The 22,406-nt window shown below is 40.1% G+C and overlaps 1 protein-coding gene across 4 annotated transcripts in view; it reads right to left on the bottom strand.

Annotated features, from left to right (window-relative positions):
- The window catches only part of CCNY (cyclin Y), a 313,729-nt gene that overhangs the window by 50,141 nt on the left and 241,182 nt on the right, over positions 1-22,406 (bottom strand). For all 4 annotated transcript variants that reach the window (XM_042991456.1, XM_042991455.1, XM_042991457.1 and 1 more), the window contains one exon: positions 7,724-7,758. In XM_042991456.1, the coding sequence (XP_042847390.1) occupies positions 7,724-7,758 (35 nt within the window). The remainder of the gene's footprint in view (positions 1-7,723; positions 7,759-22,406) is intronic.

The raw sequence follows: 22,406 nt of genomic DNA, 5'->3' as shown, positions 1-22,406 counted from the left end.
TTGGCAATTCCTCAAAATGTTAAATATAGAATGACCATATATCCCAGCAATTCTACTCCTAGGTATATGCCCAAGAGAAATGAAAATACATGTCCACACAAAAACTTGTACAAGAATGTTCATAGGAGCACTGATGGTAATAGCCAAAAGGTGGAAACAACCCACATGTCCATCACCTGGTGATTAGATAGATAAAATGTGGCCTATCCACACAATGGAACAGTATTTGGCCATGAAAAGGAGTGGAGTTCCAATACACACTCCAATATGGATGCACCCTGAAAACATGCTAAGTGAAAGAAGTCTGTCATGAAAGGCCACATATTGTATGATTAGATTTATATGAAATGTCCATAACAGACTAATCTGTAGAAGCAGCAAGCAGAATAGTGGCTTCCAGGAGCTGGGGGGAGATGAGGAACAGAGAGTGACTGCCAATGAGTGCAAGGGTTCTTTTGGGGTAAATAAGTATGTTCAGAAATTGACTGTGGTAATGGTTGCACAACTCTATGAATATACTAAAAGCCATTAAATTGTATACTTTAAAATGGTGAATTTTATGACATGTATACTCAATAAATCTGTTTTTTAAATTAATAATTATTAAATAAATAAATTTTCACAAAAGGAAAAAATAGTCAAAAACCAAAAGCAAGAAAAAAACCTGATAGGATGGACTAGAACTGGAAATTAAGGCATTAGTACAAATTAATGATTTCTAAAATGTCTCTTTCCTAGATATGTCTGCTGAGTGGGCCAGCTAGAAATGCTGACAGCAGCAATGAGTACACATGAAGTCTAGATCCGGGTGTCTAATACTGCTTGCGGCTGAAAAAACAAATCAGGGCTCCCTGGAGAAATGGCTACTTCCAGGGTGGACCCAGGGAAAGACAAAATGAGCTTAGAATATCTTACTGTGCCAAAAATTTGGCAAGAGGGTGCCAGAAAGAAAGAAAGAGACAGAGAAAGAGAGAAAGAAATGATAGGGGCATGCCATAAGAACACAGAGCCAGTTTGGAAAGATTGCCACTAGACAAATCTAGGGAAATGTGAGCATCAAAATAATTAAAGACAGGAATGGCTATAAATCACTGAAAAAAACCCAGAAATCCAGAAGTCCATATTAAAGATGGATGGATGGCAGAATGGGTGGACGGGAAGAGAGCCCTCTCCCCTGAGAGCAGAATGACAACTGCCAAATGGGGAGGAGGCAGTGGGGCTGGAAAATTAGCATTTTCCAACCAAAATATAAGGATTGGTTCAAGCAAGAAGGATCAATAGATGCTAAATCTAGGGATGGAGATAAGGAGAAGGATGTTTGCATGGCCCACAGACTGCTTAATAGTTGGCAGGGGAAAAGCAGTTAAATACATGGTAGAGAATCTGGACAGCATCTTTCAGGGTGATCAAAATCAACATCACCAATGAAGTCAGATGGATATTGTGTCTCTAGATTTGAAGCACTAAGAAGGACAAGGGAGGATTCCATGAAGTAGTCTGGCTGCAAATGGTTCACACAAATCCAAAATAAGAAATAGTCTGTTAAAAATAACATAAAATAAAATAAAATACCTGGCCTTGTATTCTTCAACAATGCCAATGCCATGAAAGACAAGAAAAGGCTGAGGATCTCTCCAGATTAAAGGACATTGAGGGGCATATCAACTGAATGCCATGTGTGAGTCTGGATTGAAATCAGTACCGGAGAAAAACACGCTACATAGGACATTATCATGCGGCCACTTAACACAGTTGGACTATGGCTAGTTAATTAAAAAGAACTGTACCAATGTTAAATTCTTGATTTTGTTTTTTGTTTTCATAATTATTATTTTTTTTGAGAGAGAGAGAGAGAGAGAGCGTGCGCACGCACACACAAGCAGGGGAGTGCCAGAGGGAGAGGAAGAGAGAAAATCCCAAGCAGGCTCCAAGCCCAGTGTGGAGCCCAACTCAGGACTCGATCTCACGACCATGAGATCATGATCTGAGCCAAAATCAAGAATCAAACACTTAACTGACTGAGCCATCCAGGAGCTCCAAATTCTTGATTTTGATAACAACGTTGTAGTTATACACAGAATACCCTTGGTATTAGGAAATACACAATATAGTATTAGGATGTAAAGGGAATAATGCAGACAATCTTACTCCCAAACATTCAGAAAAAATAATATTGGATAATGATCAGAGGATGGGTAGAAAGTGATAAAACACTGGCCTAAAACTGGTGAATCTGGGTTAAGAGTATATGGGAATTTATTGTATTATTATTACAACTTCTAGAAGTTTGAATTTTTTCAAAAAAAGTTAAATATAAATGTGTGTAGAAGTTATATGTGCTTATATGACTATATAACATATATAACTATAAAACACATATAACTTTATATAACATACATATATATAACAATGTTTATATAAAATATAAGAGCAGACTGTAACACACAGATGCTGGAGTGGGAACCTCTGCTTAAAAGGTAAGAGGAAAGACAATCTGCTTCTTGAAGGGCTTTTCTGGCAAAGTCCTTGCTCATTCTCAGACTTCATGTTTTTTCTTTGCTTTCTCTACTCCAGAAGTCCCTAAGCAAGGTGATGAAGTTGAAACAGGTTAAGAGAGCAAGGAAGTAAAAAATAAAGTGGCATAGTAAGGAGGGTGCCTGTCTGGCTCACGTGAGCAACAGCTGTGCCCCCTCTACCCTTAGTGAATGACAACAAAGGAACTAGGAAGTCACAGACTGAAGTCCTATAAGAACAGCTCCTTCTGTCCATATAGCAATGTCTAAGCAATATGAAAACCAGGTAACCGTGGTCAAGAATTTGTGCTGGCTTATTCACAGATGAGATCCTAACAGTACATACAAAAGATCAGGGTTTCAAACACAGCAACTCCCACCGACAACATGCCATGAATTTTCTAGGACAAAGCCTAACACTGGTTCAGTGACCCCTTCACTTGTCTTAACAAGGATAATGTAGTTTTCAAAATGACCTAGGAAGGCACCAGGGAAGCAATTCCACCTGTCAGCTATATTTGTACAGAGCATTACATTTTACAAGCCTCACTTTACTTGTGCCACACAACTAGAGTAACAGAATGAAGAAAGGGAAGAGTGGGTAGGAAGAAACATGAAAGAAACAGGGCAAGAAAAGGTGCTCTATATACATAACCAAGACATTCAAAGACCTGACATCCTACACAAACTTCTCATTTGTCTCAACATTATCAGTATGCACACCATTATTATTTCTAGACACTCTAAAAGAAACCTGAGAGAATATAACAAACTGTGTCCACTACTTCAGCATTCTGTGTCAAGTGAACGAGTGTGTAAGAACCAGAGTATCTAAGGTTCCCTTGGTGAGCTGTAAAAATTCTGTACTCTTGTATTACTACAACTTTCCTATAAATTTGAAATTATTTCAAAATGTAAGTTGGATTCTTTAATCTTCCCGGACTTTTAGATTCTTACTGAGATTAAAATCGTAATGAGGCTTCTTTCATACTGTCCAAGCATATTGTGTTGATGTTAACATAACAGTTAGTCAATAAGTTTGTGTTATATTAAGAGCAAATTTCCCAAAGAAGCAAAACAAGATTTAGAATTTTTAAAATTTCAGTTCCTGAATCAAACTCACTTCATTCTTGGGCTTCTATGGGTTAACAGATGAAGAGTATAGCCAGAAGAGACACATTTTAGAAGGAATCTACTCTTATCCCAAAGATAAGATCTTCAAAGCTAGAAGGCAGAAAGCTAGAAGGCAGAAATCAATTCAGAATTCTACTAAAGAGGACTGTGAACTCTCTACAATAATATTCTCAAACAAAGTTGAATAGAATATATTCCACTCTGATCTTAACAATTATGAAAACACTATATCCATACTCAAAATACCAGAAAGACTTTCATCAGTTTTGATATTGAACTTGGAAAATTAAACAGAATTTACCTATACTCTAATAGACAGTAACAGTAATAACATCAGCATATTTATACAGTGTTAAAATTAGTTTGAAAATCACCTTCCTTTCTATTATATCATCTGAGTCAGGCAGGCCAGGAATTATGACCCATTCTATGAGACGGAGACTTTTTCAAGGTCCCCAAGTTATCAGGTGGTAGGTCTAGGACTCGAGCAAAATCCTTTTGGCTCCAAGTCCAGCTAAAAGTGTGCCTGTTGCTTAACTGATAAATAACACCCTTTAGTTATTTTATTCTCTCACCAAGTTCCTAGAACTATCACCTGTCTCATTATTAAGACAAATACTGTAACAGTTTTGCATGAGAGTAAGGTAGGCCAGCCACTCAACTTCCTGTTCATTCTTTTTATATCTTTTTTTTTTTTTTTAAAGACTTCTTAGAATGATCAATTCACTTTAGGTATGCCATCACCAAGTAGCAAAAGGATGTCATAGAAAAATTAGACCAAAGTAAAAGGCATGAGTTTTCCCTAAGTTTCAAAAGTGATTCCAGACTCTGGATACTTGCAATGCTACTCACAATTTATAATCAGAGATTTTCACATTTTAATTAAAAGATTCATTAAAGTAGCTAACCTTAAAAAGCAAAGCCAAAACTTTAGCAAATGTTGAATAAGAGCTTTAAGTAAAGCTCTTTAGCCCACCCTCTTTTAATAACCTAAGTGTCTTTCATAATGTACTAAATTTTCCTACAACTGTTAATACTAATTACATCTAAAATATAGATGATGATTCTAATACTAATCTTTATAATTCACCCTAATTTAACTGTCAAAATACCAGAGAACTTTACCCTCAAATGGTTTCAAGCTTTAGAACTTATAATAATTCTTTTAAAAGCAGCTTCCTTTTACTTATTCCTTTATAACTGTCTTAACTCTTCTCAGGCAATTAAAGGCCCATCTCTTTTCCAGCCTGGGGTTCCATTCTCTAACTGTAGATCCTTTCCCTGTAGATTGTTCCCAAAGTCTACTCCTGTCACTTACTAAGGTACCAATAGCTAGGAGCCAGAAAAATCTTATTCTTCTCCACTTGATGGAAGTTATTTCCCCTGAAGTCATCATTATCCAGAAGGGGAGCTGACTACCCCCACCATTCTCAAATGGCTTACCTATAGCCACTGCTTTCATTTTTCCTAAACAGTAGCCTCTTTGTAGATTATCTTAGCAACATGTACTAAGTAGGTTCTTCAGAAACTCGAAGGAGAAATTAAAGAAACAATATCCCTCACAATAAAGCAAATAAAAAACAAAGTGTTTTATAAGCAAGGGCAAAGAATAACCATCATTTCACAGTTTAACAACAAATTAGATACCAAATTTTGGTTAGGGCCCGTATTCAGAAATGAGTCCTACAAACTATCCCATAAAAATTAAATTATCTCTAACTTCAGATAAAGAAGCTAAACCTCCATTCAAATGGGAACTGGCAAGAACTGGCAACATCCTCTGAGAAACAGTATATAGGGATGAGAGCTAAGAGGGGAGTTCTGGAGCCAGATCACCTGGGTCCCAATTCTCGTTCCACTGTTTATTTGGCTAACTGCTTTGTGCCTCACTTTCCTCATCTGTAAAATGTAAATGATAAATAGTACCTACCTAGCATGGTTACTGAGTAAACAGGTTAAACCAATTAGAACAGCCTGGCACAAACATGGCAAAATACTCAATAGACTGTACTATTGATGATGACTCATCCTTTGTCTACTGCTCTAACTTATAACACCCAAGTGTCTCAAAATCTGAAAAGCACAGTTGGTTTATAAGCCTAAATGAATCTGCAGTAATTTCACTCAAATGACATTTCAGTTGGTTGGAATAGCACATTCCAATGGCTTTTCCCAGCACAGGCAGAGCCAATATGCTACTATGCAACTGGTCTATTCATGAACTGGAGGGTCATGCTGTTGCACAGTCATCTGTTATATAAGACAGCACAGAGATTTCTTTTATGCAGGAACAAGTACATGTGAGCAGATTTCAACAACTGTGTGATTTCACTCCTTGTGTCAGGATATGAGAGGTTTTACAGTAAGAGTCTGAGGGCTGAGCTGGGTTACAACACATAGCCCACCACTCTAATCCATATTCTGAGCCCAAGAGATATTTACTCAGTGTGTGCCATGTCTGTATACAACACAAAGTGTGATGTTAAGTGGGAGAAAATATAAAAACAGATCTGCAGATTAGCACTATGAGAGCACAACTCTGTCTTGCTAGCCACAATCAGAACAGGGTGGCATGTTCTTCCTCTTTCTTCAAAACACCTTAATACAGCTGCAATGTAAAGGTAGCGTGACTGCAGTATCAGTTCCTCTTTCCCTTGCAAGTCCCTTGGCAGACGTGCTAATGAGTCAGAAGGTATCCAAGAGCATCCAGCAGGCAAATAGATGAAAAGTAAGGATTTATAAAATTAGTTCAAATCACTCAAATTTCTATGTCTAGGTATATACCACTTTTTTAAAGAAAGGTATATATTTTCCTTGTGACATAACATTTAACTTCAGAGATGCTTTACATATTGATGCTTCAAAATTTGAGAAGGCCAGGGAAGAGGTCATGAATGCTTTAAGAATCTGAAAAAAAAAACTACAGACCCCCTCTCTGACCCTTTGAACATTGTATATGCGTATATACACTGACACTGCCTAAGAAGGAATTACTGACCTCCTAATGGCCAAGCATGGAGCCCCTTGAGAGCATGGGCCCAGCTTATGAATTTCTTTTCAACTGCATTTTTCCAGATTTCTAAAGGTCAGAGAAGGCAGTATTATAGCTATAAGTCTCTTTAACACAGCCTCAGTGCCATATACTTCATAATCGACAAATACATACAGACAGTCTAGAAATTTTGAGGAAAAACCCTTGTAAGGTCAAATACATCATTCCTTTTTTCAGTATGAGCATTTATAGCACACTTATTTTGGTAAATTTTACCTACTTCACCATTCCATACCTCATGGAGACAGTTTTCCTTCCTAAATGAAGAGACATCTATGTGGAGGGAGAGGAAAGTGGCAGGTCTCCACACTCCTGCAGGGTACAAGCTGGGGTATCATGAGGTGGGGAGGTTAGTGGGAGGATGAGTGGAGCAGAGATGTAGCCAGCCAGTTGCATCTGCTGCTCAAGGAGGAACAACAAAGTAGCTCACAGGGACACTTTATGCCTGGCCAGCAGGGGATGGAGATACAGCTTGGGACGGCCAAAAGTCTAGAGCTGAATTTTTGTAATCCTTTTAAAACTAAACAGTTATCAAGTTTATTCTTCTGTGAGCAAAAGAACACATAAACTCTACTAGAGGATCTATAAATAACAATTGAGGAGAGGAAAGAGTGTGTGGAGGCAGATAGCCTCTTTGAAATAATTCTGTGTTTATTCAAATAGAAGTGAGTTACAGACAAAAAAAATAGTAATTTGGGAGTTGGGGTAGAAGAAGGAGAGAATGAGGAATTTAAAAGAAGCGGCTTTCATTTGTACCTGCATAGTATGTGCTATGGTGTTGTTCACACACATCTTCCCATGAACAACTGCAGTTTGGGGCTTCTGAAAAAACCCTTGGGGCAATGGAAATATCAAGCCATGCTTGTCCAATTACAAACCAAAGTGAGTACATCATAACATTCTTCACATTCTTCCACGTACTGATAAAATACATGAACCATCTGCACCTATTACAGACATGGTTATTTAAGCTCTTTACACAGTATAATCATTATGAAGAACACAAGGAGACAGCTTCACTTACATGGTTAATGAAGAGACTCTTGCGTTTTTCTCTCACTGTGAAGACAAAAGATGCAACAGAAATGTTACATGCCTGCGTGCCAACCCCTTGCAGGTCGTTGAGAGGACTGGGCCTCTTGTGTCACAGTCCCATCCTTCCATCAACCAACATACCTAGTTGCTCAATTCCTATTTATAAGACTATGTGACCTGCACAAATGCAGATCTGAACTTGGCTAACAGAGCAAACCATACACCCACTTAAGGTATAGCACCCTAACAAAACAACTGCAGCTATGATTAACTGAATGGTGACAGCTTTCCAGTAACTAAACAATATATTAATTAGTAAATTTCTCACAAAACCTATATGCATCCATTAATTTAAGATGATTAATCAATAATAAGAATACTTGTTTCTAACCCACCAGACCCATTAAGGTCCCTAAAATCTAGGTGAAATATTTAACAACAATACCCATAACATAGCATTAAGACCAGGGAAAGATAATGTACATCAATGGTGCTCTTTATCACCGAACCCAATTACTCTCCGTGCTGGGTGCTAATGAATAAAAACCAGGCTTTTCACTAGGCGGCCTCCTGGAGCATCCTGCAGCACCCTCTCCCTCAGAAAGGCTGGTAAAAGTCACAATAAAAAAACATTGCCCTGGAGTGCCTGGGTGGCTCAGTAGGTTAAGCGTCCGACTTCGGCTCAGGTCATGATCTCCCAGTTCATGGGTTCAAGCCTCACGTTGGGCTCTGTGCTGACAGCTCAGAGCCTGGAGCCTGCTTTGGATTCTGTGTCTTCCTCTCTCTCTGACCCTTCCCCACTCGCTGTCTCTCTCTCTCAAAAATAAATAAACATTAAAAAAACAACCACCAAGAAAAAAAACAAAAAACACTGCCCTGTCTAAAAGATCATTTCTCCTATTGCTGTCTATGCAGCATGGCCTATACTGAATGGCTCAGCCTTCCTTACACCAGTGTTATTGTTCCCCAAAGTAGGGGTCCTCAGCCCCAAAGATATAGAAGGGTGACAGGGAGCTCAGAGGATTATTAAAACTATTTAGTATAATTGAGTTTTGCCTCTTCTTTCCTGAAGACTTACTTCTGAGAGTACATAATAGTCAGCTGACACATTTATTGAGTAGGTCACTGCAGAGGATATGAAGAATGGGCCTCCTTCAAGGAGATGACATCCTTGGTCCCTGGGAATCAATAATGCTATCTCAGGGTATCCTGAAATAATAGCATACAAATCCACCTCATCTGAGGTGGACTTTTTTCTTGGCAGGCCATGACCCAAATGCAGATTCACTAGTTTTCAAAAGCCCTTCAGCTGCTCTGACTGAGGGGCCTGTGAAATGTTTTCCTATGTTTACATTCTGTTTTCAATTCACAAGGAAACATTTGTTTTCCTGAGAAGTCCTAATATCCCTGGAATGACTGCTGTCCCTCTTCCTATGTCAAAGATATTTGAGATACAAAGCAAAAACCAGCCTGAGGATGCTGCTGGGAGAAGGTGCCTACACTTGGCATCAGAGGGATTCATCTGCAGGCCACTGACATGCACAGCACACAGACTGTGAATCACCCTGGCCATGCTGGAGACCAGACACACACACAGGGAGCTCAAGTGCATATACAACAGTGTCTGCTATTCACAGTGTGGAGGCTGCAGGGTTTCTTCTGACCTAATTCCAAAGAAGCATCATCCACATGTGAACCATAACAAAAGAAAAGTCAGGATCTAACAGGAAGCACTGGGTTTGAACTTCCTGGCATACATACTTTGCGTGCATGTGTGTGTGCACATGCGCATGTCAGTACTAAATTATTATGCATCTAGTCAGAGCTGCTTTACCACATAGGGGTAGGATGACATTTCTGTGGTGGTTTCCATTGGCTGAAGGGATCTGGAAACACTTTCTATACAGGCAGTAGACCTGATGGGCTTTCCAGCAAATTCCTTGGGTGACATTTAGTCCTTCCAAGGGCATCCAGAAATAGGTTTGTGCAGAGGCTCTGTGTCTCCCAATTATGGGAACTGCCTCCAAGGTCACCTTAATGCCCTGTATCACCCAGCCTCCAGCAGATAAAAGATATCCATACTTCAAGGAATATTAGAGCTTCTTTATGGATGCTACTGGAAAAATTAAGAATTAATCAAAAACAGAGGAGAATCTTCAATAGTATGGGCTGAAAGTTTTAACAAGAAAGTTTGTAACCAAAAAATAAAACAAAACCACACTAAACAAGTAGGAATACTGTAAAAGTATATACTCTTCTTGTACATCTTCTACAAATATAAATCTGAGGGAAGAATCAGGAGATTTCCATGAAGCCCAACTGGTTCAAATTAGAATAGTAAAAACCAAACTTCATGAACAATTGTAAAATACCCAAGGATAAAGTATCCAAATCTATTACAGAATTATCTTAGGCCCTCACTGTTATTATACAAATAAATACCTACATATTACCCTATTTCCCTCAGAGCAACTGGGCCTGCTGAATCTGATCCAAAATCTGGGTTCACAGGGCCTGAATCATTATTTTGTATTTTGTATTATTTTGTGATGCCACCGCTAAGAGGGCCTTTGCAAAATCAAGTCTACATTGTATCTGAGAGGCTTTTCCACACATGCATACCTATGACTGAGTTCGTGATGGAGTGTCTCCTGAATTCCCAAACCAACTGTCAGTCCCTACACAAACAAAAATAACTCCCAATACCCATGCTTGTACTAGGTGACCCTGGCCATAACTGCCTGGAACCAGGTAGGTACCCATTCCTAGCTGGGCTAATTCTCTCTCCTGGGAACCTGCTGCTGCTAGCCATCACTGCCAGCACCTTATCTGACGGTATGGGGTGGGCGGGATGAAGTGCATCTCCTGTGCAGAAAAGAGTGAACACAGAAGGTCTGACTGCCATCTCTAAAATGGCTTGTTTGAAAGAGAGGTGCCTGGGAATATGGATTTGGGGATGGTTCCTACCATTCCATAACTGTTAAAAGTGTCTCACTGCACAAACAATATGGCTTATGCTGTATGCCTGCTTTCCTCCTGGGAGTCTAGAATTTTGGTACATACTAGGCAGAGGCTGCCTACTTAGCCAGTCCTCAGTAAAAATCCTGGGCATTGGATCTCTAAGGACTTTCCCTGGCCAGCACGTCACGAGTTGTCACTGGGAAAACCTAGTGCATCCTGCAGAACTCTATTTGGAGCCTGTCCCTGGTTTCCTCTGGACTTTGCCCATGCACCTTTTCCTTGTGCTGATTTTGCTTTGTATATGTTCTTTGTAATAAGCCATAGCCATGTGTATGACTATACTTTGAGAGCTATGACTCCTCCTACTGAATAAGCAAAACTTTTGGGGGGTGGTGGTTAGTCTTGATCTCCAACACAGCTGCCATGCAGAGATGAATGGAAGCCAGGAGAGTGATGAGGGGAAGGTAGGTGCTTCCTTAGTTCCTAATGGATTTTAGTCCTTACTTCCAATGACTTGTAAGGTTTCTCGGATACCCTGGTGCCCTTACAATTAATTATTCCTTTTCCCCTAAGCTAGCAGGAGCAGGATTAAGATACTACCATAGGAGAAAAAATACTAAAAATAAGTGGAACCTCTTACAATGGTATCACCAAAAAAAGATGAATTATATTACCTAAATCCAAATCTGTCTTTAAAATAAATCTGAAACCACTGAAGCCATTACTCAGCTCTGAAATTGAAATGGCTTTTACACATTTTGTTTTGTGTAATGGGATAAGCAATATGCCAATTCATTTCTGATATTAGCTTTAATCATCTTTAAACTGGAATATTTTTGGTTACTAATAACCTATCAATCAAAATCTCTGGAGTCCTCAGAGTTCTTACATAATTGAGAGACTAAGAGTCATATTTTGCTTTGTTGGAAAAACAGGCAATAAATTGGTGTCAATTATAAATCTCACTTTCCTGGGAAAGAAATAATAGCTATCTCCTTTGATCCCATCTATGATGGTTTAAGAGAATTTTTAAGTAGCTATTAAAATAGTCCATAATGACTTAAGTAGAAAACGTATTTGAGGTTTTAAAAATAAGCCCTCTAAAATCAGCAAAGACGCTACGGTTAGCATTAAAGGTCTTCTCCAGATAAAATGAGGAGAAAATGGCAGAGTCTGTAATCCGAGAGAGCCAAAACTTCACTTAGGTTGCTATGTGACATTCCCTTGTCACAATGTCACAGAAGAAAAATTCTACTTTTAAGAATACAATTTTCTATTTAAAAAATTTTTTTTAACGTTTATTTATTTTTGAGACAGAGAGAGACAGAGCATGAACGGGGGAGGGGCAGAGAGAGAGGGAGACACAGAACCGGAAGCAGGCTCCAGGCTCTGAGCCATCAGCCCAGAGCCCATCGCAGCGCTCGAACTGACGGACCGTGAGATCGTGACCTGAGCTGAAGATGGACGCTTAACCGACTGAGCCACCCAGGCGCCTCAAGAATACAATTTTCTAAAAAAAAAAAAAAAAAAAGCCTAATTGCTGAGGATTTGTTAACAACCTAAATGCAATTTCAGCTAATCTCTTGTATAGATAGGCATTTAAAAAATTATCTTGGTTTTCCCTGTTCCATCTCTAAAATAGATCTCCCAATGGCAAGTGGACACAAAATGTGAGGACTAAGTAAGTCCTTAAATAGGTAAGCCAGCCTCCTTCCTCTGACAATGAGGAAGCTGCCCTTGCAGGCCCAGACAAGGAGTGACTACAAGGGAAAAGACAGGGATGGCTTGCTGGGTTCCCCAGGCTCCTGTCTCTGCACTACCCTCCCTCCCAAGGCAGTGTCCCCGGTGCCTGTAACCTGAATGAAATGAGTTCCATTTGACAACAGATAATTAGTATCTGATATGAATAGAGCTAAACTACTCCACAAAGAAAAATTATTTAGCTTATTAATTACTCTGAATGTGAGGGACTGGCAGGCCACACAGGGAGGCCTTGATGACAATGTAGAGAATTACAGAATTTTGTTTTGAGATGTAAAAGTGATTGCTGGGATAGCAGAGCCAATTGGGACCACAAAAATTTGTTTCAAAATAAATTTTTTTCTTTTCCTTTCTTTTTTCCTGTGGGTAAGCATGGATCATGCTTTAAACAATTAAAGTTCATATTAATTTTTCTTATAATAAGTTTGAGACTACCACACAATTTCCACAGTTTTCAATAATTCAGTGAATTCAATCATTCACTTAATTCAAAACACAACCATTGAGTACCGTTAGAAAGCACAGCTTGAAGGCAAATGCATAGATGATTTGAGGTTCCAGCCTTTCTAAGCTCATAGCCTGCCAGGGATGTAAGTCATGAACACCAATGGCAGGCACAGATTTGTGCTGTGTAGGAACATTCACCCCATGCGTACAGGCCCTGCACTGGGCATCCTGATGAGGTCAGTACCCAACAAGGTGCCCCTCCTGCACCTTTCCCAAGAACTCTGGCCCACTCTGAATTGTCCTACACCAGCATTTATTTTTAAACGTGAGTATAGAGGAAGGGGGCATTCTCTACATTCAAAGTGAAATCTAAATAAGCAAGGCAGATAAAACAAAAATGAAAAGGTAAGAAGAACTGCAAAGACATCTAGGGCAGATCAGCTGTGGAAAACAGAAGATTCCAGAAGACAGAATAGGTGACAAAAGTAACGGTTCTCCATAGGTTTATGGAGAAAACCATTCAAAGATCAAGTGTCCATCTAATAAACTACCAACTAACTTTAAATGTTTTGTTTACTTTGGAGAATACATTTGGAGGGTCAAAGGATTTACTCAGAAGCACAGAAATATAAATAAAATGGATTCTTTTAGAACTTTGCTGATTATAAATGTATGCTTACTGTAAAAAAAAATTGGAAAATGTAGAGCAGTATAAAGAAAAAAATACAAATAAAAATTTAAATCAGGAAAATATAGAGAAACAAAGAAAAAATATATAATCCAACAATCCAGAGATAACTTAGTATTTTAGTGTGTTTCGTATCAAAGGAAGTCTTTTCTCTATACATACTTACACAGATGTGCCATGTGCATTTTTGCATTTTAATATATTTATATATAAACATGTGCAAACATGTATGTGCACATATATCAGCACACCAACAGAAATACTGACCATTTTTCTGTTGGTGTTAGCAGTGTCATTGTTTGTATGACAATTCTTTAGTACATAAGAGTATATTAATCCTTTGTCGTTAAGTATTAAAATATTGTTCCCATTTGATGGTTTAATTTTTATGATGCATTTTGACACAAGTTCTCAAGTTTAGGCAATTTCTCCTATTGGTCTTACAAGCTTACATGCCCCCTTCCCCATTATGAGATTAACATTCACTTATACTGTTTGTAGATATTTATAATTATATGCATCACTGTTAACCTACAACTAGTTGACCTACCAGAAATCTATTCTGGTACATGGTGGTGAAGTTATCACTTGATTTTTTTAAATATTAATTTATTCATGTATTTTGAGAGAGAGAGAGACAGAGACAGAGAGAACAGAGGAGGGGCAGAGAAAGGGGGAGAGAGAGAATCCCAAGCAGGCTCTGTGCTGTCACAGTGCAGAGCCTGACGTGGGGCTCAATCCCACGAACCATGAGGTCATGACCTGAGCCACAGAGTCAGACACTTAACCAACTGAGCCACCCAGACACCCCTCACTTGATTTTTGAAGGTGAGATTCAAAGTGCTCTGTATGGTTTTTATAAAGGGCTGCTATCAAATGCTGTTTGCTATCTGACCTCTTCCTGGTTTGCTTCCAAGGTGTGTGAAAGCAACTTGTAAATGAGAGGGTCGACCTATCTGTATCAAGAAATGTAGACAGAAAAAGATGGGCCTGGGCACAGCAGAACCCAGACACCACCCTTCACTCTTCCACTGGTAGTCAGTCATCACTTCTCTTCCCAGTCACACCCAGTGTTCAGCGTGAAGGACTGAACTGCAGTCAGCATAAAGAAGGACCCACATCTGAGACATGCTAAGATGGCAGAGACCGAGGTCAGGGAAGAAACTCAGTCCAAGTGAGCAAATGAGTACCTACATCCCAGAATAAGGACCGCACCTACTGAGAACCTATGCTCTCTTAGGTACTGCACTCAGAGCTTTGATAGATTACATATTTGGTCTCCCTGACAAGGTCATGAGGAGGTACTCTCATCTACTTTGGTTCAGGAAGACCATATGGATCAGATGCACAAGATCATACAGACAGTGATGGATGTAAACTTGCAGCTGGTTGATTCCAGAAGGTTGTGCTTTAAAACAAGACTATCTTCAGGAAATCTTTCCAAGGTATTATTTGCTCTTGGTACTGACTGACTTGGTACTTGACTGACTCAGACTTAGCAATGGAATTCAGCTGCCATCTATTTGTCATGGAGCAGCTCACCACAAACTCCAACCATGTATGGTAGGCTACAAACATGAGGGGCTGTGACAAGGACAGAAAGGGTCAGCTTGTGCTAAATGAAGGGAGACTGAAGGTCCTCACAGTTTAAAAAGGAGAGCTGAAAGTTGTTTGTTGAAAAGAGTTTATCATTACCAACACGCCAGAGGGCGACAGGCTAACAACAGAATACAGCTGTGGTGATGGCATGAAGCTCCACCCCACCTGGGATGAATTACCACCCCAAGCCTTTGCTCTGGGTCTCAGCTCACTAAGCAATTTTCTGACGACTAAATCTGGGAAAAGCACAGATAGGTTAGGTTAGGAGAGACAATAAAGTAAAAGGCATATTAAGGAAAAACTGACATGCTGGGTCTAATTTGATTTCAGCGGAGTTTGTACTGTGCAAACAGCTTTCTCCAGAATGGAAGGCCCAAGAGATCAGACACTGGAGCAAGGCGATGTTTCCAAGAAAAGTGGGTCACAGAGCCCAAAAAAGACCTCCCTTGTCCATTTAACTTGCAGGGCTTAGTATGGCCAAGAGTCCCCACATCACTCTACTTCATTAAGTCAAGAAATGATTGTAGAAACAGGGGAGCTGTCCTGAAGCTGGGATGGTCCTGTCAAGTTCAGACCTGGGAGGGGGAAGTCCAAACACACTGCCTAAGCCTAAAACAAACCTACATTCTCCTGCTCTCAAGTAATGAATGTGTTTTTACTAAAGTTAGGAAACGTGGAAGAAAGTGATGCTGCGGCATAAAACAGAAAGCCACTTTGTCACGGAGACTGTCACAATGCTGTAGCATGTCTGCCCAGGATGGATCATGATTCCCTGGCTTCATTCTTTCATTACTTTATTCATTCAAAACATTTTCTTTTTAAGTTTCTTCTACCTGCTGGCTTCTGTGCTTGGTACACAGAATGCAAAATGAGGAAAACAGTCTCTATCCTAAAGCAACATGGAATTTAGTGGATACATCAACCCACTATTTCTTTATTTACAAACAACAAAAAAAATCAACTCCACAATACGGGAATATACAAACCCCACTGCATTTAATGCCACTGATTTTATGGTACACCTTTATTCTATTTGCCACTAAGAAAGGAAAAAAAAATCCTGCCAACTAAATTTTGAGAAGCCATTGCCTGTCCTGATTTCAGAGATGTTACATTTGGGGAAATGTCCATCAGAATGGGGGAAATGTCCATCAGAATGGGGGAAATGTGGGGATGTCCAGGAAGCACCACCTAAGAGGCAGACTTAGGGAAGGGCACTGAGGACAGAGGATGCTGCATCAGCTGTGGTGTGACAGAGCAAAGGGACTGGCCTTTCAGGACTGGAAGCAGCACAACTGTGGGAGCACACAGTGGGAGGCACAGGAGGATTGGCAGGGAAGGCAGAAAGGGCCCAAGGGGAATGACTGCATGCCATGCCGAGGGCTCACTGTCCCTTGTGGGTGATGGAGAAGGACAGTTTGAGCAGGAGGGGTCCTAGTGGAACTGTGTTTCAGAAAACTCTTTCTGGCAGCCAGAAAACTCCTTCTGGCAGCTTCCAGAGATGGAAACAGGAAGGTGAGAAAGGGCAGTGGTCACAGACCAAGGGAATATGAGCTGTGGGTCACGACACTGGAAGAAGAGATACCAACTATCTAGGTGATAGATGGGATGTAAGACGTTGATCACAGGGCTCCTGGACTGCTGGTTGTGGACCCAGACTGACCACGGGTTTATCCTTGAAAAAAACAGGAAGAGGAGGTAGACAGGAGAAAAAAGATGGTGACTTCCAATTTAGATATGACAACCTTGAGGGGTTTGTGGGATCGCCAGATGGAATGTCTATCAGGTGGTGGGAAATACGCATCTGGAAAACATAATTACAGTGCCAAGAGAGGGGATGGCTTCTCCTTGCCTGAGGTCCTGGGATAGGATGGCTCAGGGGAGTCCCAGGTATCAGCACTGAGGGACCCAAGTATCTGCTTCACATGTACAAGAGTAGGCACTGACTGTCAGCACTGACTGAGTGCTTACTAGAAGTTCAAGACATCTTCCTATTGCCTCATGACAACAATCTACCAATATGACAGCTATGATCATTGCTAATTTATAGGAAAATATGACCCAGGAGATTACATAACTATAAAGCTAACTAATGGCACTGAAGAGCCTAAGGTCAGTCCCAGAGCCCTGGCTGCCAAATTGGAGAAGAATGATTCCCTGCAAGCAGGGGCTTGCCACAGGCTGAACAAAATCACAGTCAGCCCCATACTTATGGACTGGCATTTCACTACTCTGGACTTCTCATATGTCTTAGGCCTCTACTCCCCCAGACGAGAAGGAAAAGATAGGGTAAGGCAATACTAGTTTTCATAATTCTTTCCCCAAGATGATCTTGTCAAAGGAAACTCAGGGCTGGATTAGAGCAGCAGTGTTCAAAGAACTCCTGAAGATGGCTGAGGTGTGAGGCAGGGGCTCCATCCCCACCTCCTCTTTCACAGCTACCTTTCTCCCACGTCTCAGAAAAAAGACATGACAACCCATCCTGGGCATTCACCAACCCAACATGAAAGACCTCTGCAGCGGCACCAAAGGGGACAAACAAGACACTAGGACTGAGTCTGCTGCCTTTAATCCAGGTTCCATGACCCAAAGCACAGCCTGGAATCGACCCAGTCCTGTGGACATTTCTACTAGGGGTGCAGTGAGGACTTTTGGCTCCGAATCTACAGATACCACACAATGATGACAGTTTCTATTAGCACCGGGCCTCTTCAAGGTTTAGACTCCTTCAAAGATGCAGGCTCTGAAGGAGAGGCCAAGGGGAGCACAGGGATGAGCATGAAGGTGCAGCAGGCTGCCGGCAAGACACATACTTCATTATCCCTGTCTGGAAATTTACCAGGATCAGAAGAGTGAAGGTGGTCGCGGGCATGTGTACTGACACGTGACATGAATTGAAGAGAAATGAAATCAGACCATTTCTGACAGAAAGTAAGTCTGATTTGACTGTCTGGTTTGACAATGATGCCTACCTTTGCCAACAAGATCATGTGAAGGACACAGAACATTCTGACAAAAATATATTTAAATCAAAAGAGAAGCTAAAAACATTAGTTCAGAGGAAAAGGACAGATGGGGATGTTTCATCCAACATATATTAGAGTTTCTTCTATGGGCTACTCACTGTACATGGCTTAGAGATGTAAATGCAGTAAAACATAATACAGTGAAGATCACCGCCGCTTTAGGGGGGTATACAGACTGCAATCGGGTCAGAGGAATCAAACAAGGGGTTCTGAAATGAATCACAGATTTATTTTCCCAAGGCTCCTGAGTGTATCAATCAGGTTAAACCCAGTGCCACCAAATGCAAATGGTATTCTTTAACAACAGATATAATTAAAAGTCATTTTTATATGTCTGGTAAAGTCTTTTTGGTGTACTTCCCAGAAACTGCAGAAGTGAGAAGTTTCTATAACTGGGTGAGAAATTCTCTTGCAAATCAAAGGATTCCAATTCCTTTCTGCCAACAAAGCTGAAGGAGAACAAGACAGAACTGTAGCTGATTATTAGGAATTATTTTGGATGATAAATCACTTGGAGATTTTTTTACATAAGAACCAGATGAAATAGAAAGCATTTAGTGATATTACTATAACAAATCTCCTACTATTCCCATGTTATTTGTGTATATGAGCAAAGTTCCTCAGCACTTACATCTATAAAAACAAAGAATTTGATGATGACTAACACCTCATTCCAGTAATGTGTAATATTCTTACATAGAAGCATCTCAGTAAGAGATGTTTTTCTAAAAATTATTTCACTTTTCTGTTCAATAATTATTCATTAAAATTTTAATATGTTTGTGTTGTTTCCATCGACTAAGGGCTAATGATAACAATAATGATACATCAATCCAGAATTTACTTTTAACATTTAGATACTCATAATTGTGAGAAATAAAAATTAAAATTAGTTCCATATTTTCATAGAATGGAAGTATAACAGTGTAATAAATGACTTTTAGAAATATATTACATTGGGGGGAGCCAAGATGGCAGAACAGTATGGAAGTTTTCTGTGTGTCTCGCGTCCATGAAATATAGCCAGACCAACACTAAACCATACTACACACCTAGAAAACTGATCTGAGGATTAACACAACAATCTGCACAACCTGAACCACAGAATTTAGCAGGTATGCGGTGCAGAGAGGTGAACTTGGGGAGAGAGAAGCCACGGAGGGCACAGAACGGTTTTTGCGGGGGGAGAAAGGACAGAGATGGGGGTAATGAGGGGGTGGGGTGGAGAATACGGGAAAAGCACCCCTCCCCAAAAGCAGCTAGAGAGAAAGTGTTAAATTGGAAACAGCCACAGGGACTAAACTAAAAAGGGAGAAAGGAGAAAGGAGAGGGCTTAAATTCCATTAAGACTGTAAACAAGGGGAGCACCCAGTCTGCAACTCTGCAGCTCGATACCTGGCAGTGCTCTGGTGGGAAGGGCGAATCCCCAGGAGCAGAGTGGGGTCCAGGAGATTCTTGGGCCACATGGGGAAAAGCGGTTCCACTGCTGGAAGGACATTTGGTATAGAGGCTGTGAGGCCACCTGGGCCCAACAGACCCCCGGAGAATGGCCACATTGGCTGGCGCTGGAACAAGATCGTTAAGGGTCAAGCCTGGTGCCAGATGTGTGTTGTGATTTTCCAAAATCCCTGAAACGCTACTGCTACACTATCTCCTGAACTTTTTCTGGGGCACACCGGCACCTGGCCACAGTCTCTTGTCATCAGCAGCAGCATGGTCTCAGGAACTTTCCTGGGTGCAGCCGGCATTTGGCCATTGCTCGGTGAGACCCCCCACAGAGGGGTGGAATGGGTCAAAGCCGCAGTCCCTCAGAAGTAAGGGGCCAGGGAAAACAGCCATATCTGAGACAAAACTCGGAAGAGAGGTACTACCTAGGGCTTGGTCACAGACAGTGAAAAAGCAGGGAGTGGACGAAAGCTGAAGACAAAGGATGGGTGCGCAATTGCTGATTGGGGAGAACATAGTTCTGATACTAGAGAATGGGTAGTTGGGTGACACCACTTTCACTGCTCCCGCGCATGCGCATACACACCTATGAGCTCTACGACAATCCACCCCAGTAGGCTAGCAGCGCCATCTAGTGGAGAACAGAGCCGTTACACTAAGCCCTGCCCATCTGGGCCAACCTCACTCTTCAAGAACACAAGTCTCACAACCTACTTAATTTATGGAGTATAAAGCACTTCATAGCCTGACTTCTATGGGAAAACATAGTAATTTCAGTCATATTTCAATCTGTTAGCAGGTCCATCTATTCAATTTTCTTTCTTTTTTTTCTCTTTTTTGTTTCTTTTCTTTTTCCTGAATACAGAAAGAGTAAAAATTCATTTTTATTTTCAATTTTTATTTAAAATATTTTTAATTTTTTCTACTATATTCTTTACTTTTGTGTAAATTTTTTCAAATTCTATTTTACTTCCATCATTTTATTTTAGTCTACTTCAGTGTATTCACTTTTTCAAATATTCAAACAATTTCCTTTTTTTCCTTTTTTCTTTTTCATTTCTTTTCTTTTTCGTGAATACAGAAAGAGAAAAAATTCATTTTTATTTTCAAGTTTTATTAAAAATATTTTTCTTTATTTTTTTCTACTATATTCTTTACTTCTGTGTAAATCTTTTCAAATTCTATTTTACTTCCATCATTTCATTTTAGTCTACTTCAGTGTATTCATTTTTTCAAATTGTCAAAGGATTTCCTTTTTTTTCCCCCCTTTTTTCTCTATCAAGCCACTTTCACCACCCAGACCAAAACACACCTAGGATCTAGCATCATTTATTCGATTTCGTGTGTGTGTGTGTGTGTGTGTGTGTGTTTAATTTTTTAATTTTAATATTTTTTTAATTTTAAGTTTTTCTACCTCATTAATTCCTTTTCTCCCTTCAAAACGATGAAATGAAGGAATTCACCCCAAAAGAAAGAGCAGGAAGAAACGACAGCCAGGGATTTAACCAACACAGATACAAGCAAGATGTCTGAACCAGAATTTAGAATCACGATTATAAGAATACTAGCTGGAGTCGAAAATAGATTAGAATCCCTTTCTGCAGAGATAAAAGAAGTAAAAGCTAGTCAGGATGAAATAAAAAATTCTATAACTGAGCTGCAATCATGGATGGATGTCGTGGCGGCAAGGATGGATGAGGCAGAACAGAGAATCAGTGATATAGAGGACAAACTTATGGAGAATAATGCAACAGAAAAAAAAGAGGGAGATTAAGGCAAAAGAGCACAATTTAAGAATTAGAGAAATCAGTAAAAAGGAACAGCCTCAGAATCATAGGGGTCCCAGAAGAGGGAGAAAGAGAGAGAGATAGGAGTAGAAAGGTTATGTGAGTAAATCATAGGAGAAAACTTTCCTAACCTGAGGAAAGACACAGACATCAAAATCCAGGAAGCACAGAGGACTCCCATTAGATACAACAAAAATCAACCATCAACAAGGCATATCATAGTCAAATTCACAAAATACTCAGGCAAGGAAAGAATCATGAAAACAGCAAGGGAAAAAATGTCCTTAACCAACAAGGGAAGACAGATCAGATTTGCAGCAGACCTATCCATAGAAATATATTATATTAGGCACACCTGGATGGTTCAGTCGGTTAAGCGTCTGACTCTTGATTTCAGCTCTGGTCATGATCTCCCAGTTGGTGAGTTTGAGCTCTGTGTCAGGCCCTGGGCTGGCAGCTTGGGGCCTGCTTGGGATTCTCTGTCTCCCTCTCTCTCTCTCTCTCCGCCCCTCCGCTGCATACAGGGATGTGTGCACACTTACTCTCTCTCTCCAAAATAAACATTAAAAAATATATATATTACATTAGGATAAAACTCTATGGAGAAAATGACATGGAAATACAAGTTCAAAATGAAAAAGAAATCATATGAAATTTCCAACTGTTAAAGAAGAGTTGTTCATACATTTTTAAATTATGGTATATTTATGGTGGATTATCAAATCACTAAGGTATTGAGATTTTATGTGAAACATTAAAAAAATGTTTTTAAATGTTTTATTTATTTTTAAGACAGAGAGAGAGACACAGCATGAGTGGGGATGGGGCGAAAAAGAGGGAGACACAGAATCTGAAGCAGGCTCCAGGCTCTGAGCTGTCAACACAGAGCCCAACGTGGGGCTTGAACTCACGAACTGTGAGATCATGACCTGAGCTGAAGTTGGACGCTTAAACAAC

The sequence above is a fragment of the Panthera tigris genome, chromosome B4 (assembly GCF_018350195.1).
Source record: "Panthera tigris isolate Pti1 chromosome B4, P.tigris_Pti1_mat1.1, whole genome shotgun sequence".
Classification (NCBI taxonomy): Eukaryota; Metazoa; Chordata; class Mammalia; order Carnivora; family Felidae; genus Panthera; species Panthera tigris.
The sequence above is the reverse complement of the archived record's forward strand: the minus strand, read 5'-3'. Positions and strand labels throughout refer to the sequence as shown.